General features: G+C 40.4%; 1 protein-coding gene across 1 annotated transcript in view; it reads right to left on the minus strand.

Moving 5' to 3' along the window:
- Window positions 1-3086: 3086 nt before the first annotated feature.
- txnl1 (thioredoxin-like 1) overlaps window positions 3087-6516 on the minus strand; it is a 35189-nt gene continuing 31759 nt past the window's right edge. The window contains exons 7-8 of the mRNA XM_083639140.1: window positions 6062-6166; window positions 3087-3514 (exon numbers count right to left, since the gene is read on the minus strand). Coding sequence (XP_083495266.1) covers window positions 3485-3514; window positions 6062-6166 — 135 coding nt within the window. The 3' untranslated portion in view covers window positions 3087-3484. The remainder of the gene's footprint in view (window positions 3515-6061; window positions 6167-6516) is intronic.

Consider the following 6516-nt stretch of genomic DNA (forward strand, 5'->3'; position numbering starts at 1 on the left):
TTGGACTAGATTTCCTCCCCTGGGATTAGGAAGAACCCTCTCTATCCCAACAAATTGAGGCATGCAGAGCAATGGTTTCTATCTCTGTAGTGCCTGGCAATAGACCCTTTTCACGGGGGCCATTTTGTGTCGAAAAGGCAGGGAAGATGGAAACCACCTGTGTTTATCCTGCCTTTTCGACACAAAATGGCATGTGTATATTTGAGCAATGTGTACAACTTCCACACCTGCTTAGTCAGCCAATTCATGCGGAGATGGACTCATTATAGAAGAAACCACAGCATCTCTGATGTCCTTGCCTCTCATATAGATATATACACACACACACAGACACACACACATATATATATATATATACGGTATATATATATATGGTATATATATACTGTATATATATATACACACACACAGTATATATATATATATATATATAAAATCAATAACTATATAAAATGTGCTCTAGAAATAGTCATACATACACACACACACACACGCACACACCATACTATATACTATATATTATTATACTATAATATACTATACTAAATTAGTGTTAAAGATTGCCCAGTCAGTTGAAAATATGTGACTGATATATGATATACGAATATGGCAAATTCTGACTGGTGAAATCTCCTCATATATTATTTAATTTGGTGTCATGTGACCTGCGGAATCAGAAACTAATTAGACCAGAGCTGAACAACAGCCAGCAAGTATTGAGTGACACCCAGAGGCTGTATGCAGTACTACAGTGTTATAATAGTTATATTCTGTCTACCTTTACTGAATGAAACATTACTACCGATGATGTGTCCAGGTTGCACCACCCGGTGTATCAATAACATCCCTTTACAATGAGTTCTCAATGGAGGACAGCCAATCAGAACCTCACTGACTCACTGTTTACATTCTAAGCTATGTCAAATTCAGGGAGACAGGAACTTTCCACCTGTAAACCTGCACAAAGGCATGAACAATTCCTTCAAACCCCATGATACTAAGCTTACTTTTTTTTAAGTAAGTTTTGTTATTTTTAATGGATACTGTTTTTGTAATGGAGGGGGGTTGGTTTTGTAATGGTAAACAATTAGATTTACTGTAATTGAGTGGCTTTTTTGTGCATGAATCAAAAGCACAAAAAACTCTGAAAACACTAAGTAAAAAATAAAATGACTGACTTACATATACTACAAAATTAAATTAAACTCTATAAATGTTTATAATCATGTATGGCAACTTATAACATGGTTTATAAAGTATTATAAGTGGTGGACATAATGTATTATAATAAACATCAACAATACAGTATAGAATGACTTTGTGAGTAAAGTGACAGCATTACAGGTTATTAGCAATTGAATGATACTATGAGTTATTAGAACATATTAGCAGTATTTGCTGACTAATTAAAGTGTAAAACAAAAAAGATTCTTCTTTCAAACTGTTGTCTCTTTGGCATGGAGGTATAGTATAGAGGCAAAGTGGAACGTCACTTCCTGCTTCAGCACTGTACCAGAGATTTTCATGCACCATTTATTTTCCCATAGACATTTCGTAAAATGCTTATAAAATAGTTGTACTTCGTCGAACCAAACAGTTCAGCTAACGCTATAATCGGGAGAGACCATAGAACATTTCACTCGGACCAAAACTTAAAAAAACATTGAAAAAATGTTTTCTTTAAACCTGCATTTTTTTTTAAACGTTTTGGTCCCAGTGACATGTTATGCGATCTCTCCTGTTTCTAAATATAATCTGTACTGTTTGGTTTAAACCAGTCAAACTATTCTTATAGGCATTTTACAAAATGTGTATGGGAAAATAAATGGCGGATGAAAATCTCTGGTACAGCGCTGAAGCAGGAAGTAGGCGGTCACTTTGCCTCTGTATGCTGAACGTATAATACATTATGTCCACCACTACAATACTTTATAAACCTTGTTATAAGTTGTCCTGAATGATTATAAACATTTATAGAGTTTTATAAAGCCTATAGACATAACCTTCATAAGCGTTACCAAGTATAATTTGAAACTTTATTTAAAGGGCTCATCTAGGGACATTTCGCCTTAAGTAGCTTCAAAGTTATAAAACATATTGTTCCCAATCCCATCCTGTACGACAAGCTGCTTATATTGAGGGAAATAGTCAAGATGCTGCCACATTAGCCTATATAACAAATGGAAAACATTAGGTGTGCATCATTTTACACACAGTATAGCCTAACATGTTTGGGGTCTTTTAGAAACCATGGGATCTCGACTAGAATTTTAAATAAAGTTCTGTGGGCCTGAACAAAGCTGTGCTGTGATGGTGTGTTTGTGATGGTGCGGTCCAATCAGGGTAAACATGGTTTTAAACATTTTACCCAATCTCAATCCAGGACAGAATCTGCAAACCAAATCCTTTGTTGAACCTTTTGGTACAAAATGTGTGAGAAACGGACAAAGAAAATGTCATAAATACTCATGAAGTTTTTACATGACGCTGTTGTTGTTTGTCATGTTGACACGACAACACATGGAAGAGAGGACCGGGCACGCAAGTGTGACATCAGGGAGCGATGGGGCATGCAAGAAGAGGATTTGTTCAAATTGGGGCTTTATAAATCTGGGTATTTTGTAGCTCCCTTTGATTTTTTTTAACACTTTGCACCATTTTTTCTAGTGCCGTTTTTTGTTGTTGTAATTTGTCAGCGGCAATAGTTGAACAATATTATATAAAACTAATATAATGTATGATTGTCAAGTGGACCCTATCACGCTGTAGAAACAACTGAAAATTAAGGATCTATCTATAGCAAGGTACTAAACATAAGTCTAAATAATGCTTACTTTAAAAAGACATACTCCTTAATACAAAATGAGCACAACAGCTATTATTAATTGCCAACAATACTGCTACTACTCGTACTGTAAGTACATTTGATTTGTATAGCACTTCTCACACAGAGGACTCACAAAGTGCTTCACAGGTTCAAATACGTACAATACCTACTGCAGCTACTACCACTGTTACTATGGTTACGTCTCCCCTCATAGAGACCAGACTCAACGCACATGCCTTTGAAAAAGGATTGTGTTTTATTTACAGTGAATTACAATACAAATGGTTTATAGAGCGAGTCTCTCCACAGTCAGACCATTCATTTGGGACAATGTTGAGGACAGCTGGAGACCGTGTGTGTGAGAGAGAGAGAGAGAGTGCCAATTTATATGGGTATATTGTGTGTGAGAGGTTAAACTGTATGTATGTGTGTGTGATGTGTGAAACAGAAACCGAGACAGAAGTGTGTGTGTGTGTGTGTGTGTGTGTGTGTGTGTGTGTGTGTGTCAGTGTGTTAGTTGCGGAGTGTGTGGCAGCTTTGGCAGCGGGAAGTCCTTGGATGTATCTGCAGCAAAATGGCTTCCGCTTCCTCCTCTCTCCTCGTTTCCTCTCTCCTCGTTTCCTCCCTCCTTGTTTCCTCTCTCCTTCGTCCTCCAGCTCAGTGACTCTCTCCCTTCTTCCCCACAACCTGGAGAAAAAAACAAAACACCACCCGTATCCATCAGCACAACCAACAAAAACCACTGAGATGATTATCGAAAAAAATATCAAGCAGTTCAGTACAAGAGGCTTGTTTGGAAAGCATTCTTAAAAAGTATTACATATATAAAATAATTGAATTTAATAAAAAGGGGCCGAGTTTTATGGGAAACAACATTGGAAGCGTCCGATTCCTCGACTTTTTGTGCCCGTCTATTCATTTGAAGATGTACAGATCCTTTCCAAAAAATTTGAATATCATGGAAATATCACGGCATCGAGGCAGTAATTAAAGCAAAAGGATTCCCGACCAAGTGTTGAGTGCAGGCATGAAAATGACTTTTCACAAGATCAACATTCCTGTTTTGAAAATACCAGTTTTTGATTGGTTTTATATGATATGATGATATTTCATTTCTTGAAATACTGTGTTGGGGGTTTTTATGAGCTGGAAGCCAGACTCATGCAAAGTTAAACAAATAAATACTTGAAATACTTTACTTTGTGTGTAATGAATCTATAATCTATGAAAGTTTCACTTTTTGAAAAGAATTATGGAAAAAAACTTTTCCATGATATTCAAATTTTTTGGAAAGGATCTGTACATCATTTGTAAATGGTAAATGGTAAATGGTAAATGGCCTGCATTTATATAGCGCTTTTATCCAAAGCGCTTTACAATCAGTAGGTAGTCTACATTCACCCATTCATACACCGATGGCGGCAGGCTGCCACGCAGGGTGCCTACACACCATCGGGAGCAAGGAGGGTTAAGTGTCTTGCCCAAGGACACAACGACAGCAGCTGGGAGGGAGCGGGGATCGAGCCGCCAACCCTTGCGTCATTGGCCGACCCGCTCTACCTCCTGAGCTAAAGCCGCCCCCATTTGTAAACTGGTTTCAGTACACATGTACTTTATACTTTGTTATTAAATCTTTTGCTCCCATTTTCCAAGAAGCAAATGTTTTGTCTTGTTTACCAGATGTTTTGATTAATCAATGGCAAATTGTCAGTTGCAGCACAGCTCTAATACCTCAAAGTTAAACAGGACAACCCAGGTTGCAGTGATGTGTATGCAAGTTAACCCAGGTTGCAGTGATGTGTATGCAAGTTAACCCGGGTTGCAGTGATGTGTATGCAAGTTAACCCAGGTTGCAGTGATGTGTATGCAAGTTAACCCAGGTTGCAGTGATGTGTATGCAAGTTAACCCAGGTTGCAGTGATGTGTATGCAAGTTAACCCAGGTTGCAGTGATGTGCATGCAAGTTAACCCAGGTTGCAGTGATGTGCATGCAAGTTAACCCGGGTTGCAGTGATGTGTATGCAAGTTAACCCGGGTTGCAGTGATGTGCATGCAAGTTAACCCGGGTTGCAGTGATGTGTATGCAAGTTAACCCGGGTTGCAGTGATGTGTATGCAAGTTAACCCAGGTTGCAGTGATGTGTATGCAAGTTAACCCGGGTTGCAGTGATGTGCATGCAAGTTAACCCGGGTTGCAGTGATGTGTATGCAAGTTAACCCGGGTTGCAGTGATGTGCATGCAAGTTAACCCGGGTTGCAGTGATGTGCATGCAAGTTAACCCAGGTTGCAGTGATGTGCATGCAAGTCAACCCAGGTTGCAGTGATGTGCATGCAAGTCAACCCAGGTTGCAGTGATGTGTATGCAAGTCAACCCGGGTTGCAGTGATGTGCATGCAAGTTAACCCGGGTTGCAGTGATGTGCATGCAAGTCAACCCAGGTTGCAGTGATGTGCATGCAAGTCAACCCAGGTTGCAGTGATGTGCATGCAAGTCAACCCGGGTTGCAGTGATGTGTATGCAAGTTAACCCGGGTTGCAGTGATGTGTATGCAAGTTAACCCAGGTTGCAGTGATGTGTATGCAAGTTAACCCAGGTTGCAGTGATGTGTATGCAAGTTAACCCGGGTTGCAGTGATGTGTATGCAAGTTAACCCGGGTTGCAGTGATGTGTATGCAAGTTAACCCGGGTTGCAGTGATGTGTATGCAAGTTAACCCGGGTTGCAGTGATGTGTATGCAAGTTAACCCGGGTTGCAGTGATGTGTATGCAAGTTAACCCAGGTTGCAGTGATGTGTATGCAAGTTAACCCGGGTTGCAGTGATGTGTATGCAAGTTAACCCAGGTTGCAGTGATGTGCATGCAAGTTAACCCAGGTTGCAGTGATGTGTATGCAAGTTAACCCGGGTTGCAGTGATGTGTATGCAAGTTAACCCGGGTTGCAGTGATGTGTATGTAAGTTAACCCGGGTTGCAGTGATGTGTATGCAAGTTAACCCGGGTTGCAGTGATGTGTATGCAAGTTAACCCAGGTTGCAGTGATGTGCATGCAAGTTAACTCAGGTTGCAGTGATGTGTATGCAAGTTAACCCAGGTTGCAGTGATGTGCATGCAAGTTAACCCAGGTTGCAGTGATGTGTATGCAAGTTAACCCAGGTTGCAGTGATGTGTATGCAAGTTAACCCAGGTTGCAGTGATGTGCATGCAAGTTAACCCGGGTTGCAGTGATCAGTACATACCCTTTTGAAGTCGTTCATGTTCGTTGCCTGTACTGGAGTGCCGATGAACGTCAGGTAGTTGATTTTCGTCGTCTCTTCTTCTCCTTGGTTGGACTTGATAAACAACTGGGGAGAAAAAACACAAGAGACAAACAATCAATATAAACATCACAATGTAAAATGTAGTAATATTTCTAACCACTAGATGGCTCCAACACACAATATTATGGTCATTCACTGATCAATAGCTGCCTATCGACAGCCGTTGGAGTGGAATAAAGCTTAGGACATACTCCAGGAAGGCAGCGCGAGGCGGAGCTCCGCAAACCGGGAGCGCACTCCCCGCTCGGGCCGAGGTGTCCATACTCGGAGCGCTGCTCAGAGCACCGCTGTTTACACAGTACAGTGAATGGCCCATGATAAAGTCAATGAAACTCAATTAAAAGTCAATGGAATGCCATTATGTTCAGTAGACT

Source organism: Poromitra crassiceps (genome assembly GCF_964638095.1).
Source record: "Poromitra crassiceps genome assembly, chromosome: 6".
NCBI classification, from domain to species: Eukaryota; Metazoa; Chordata; class Actinopteri; order Beryciformes; family Melamphaidae; genus Poromitra; species Poromitra crassiceps.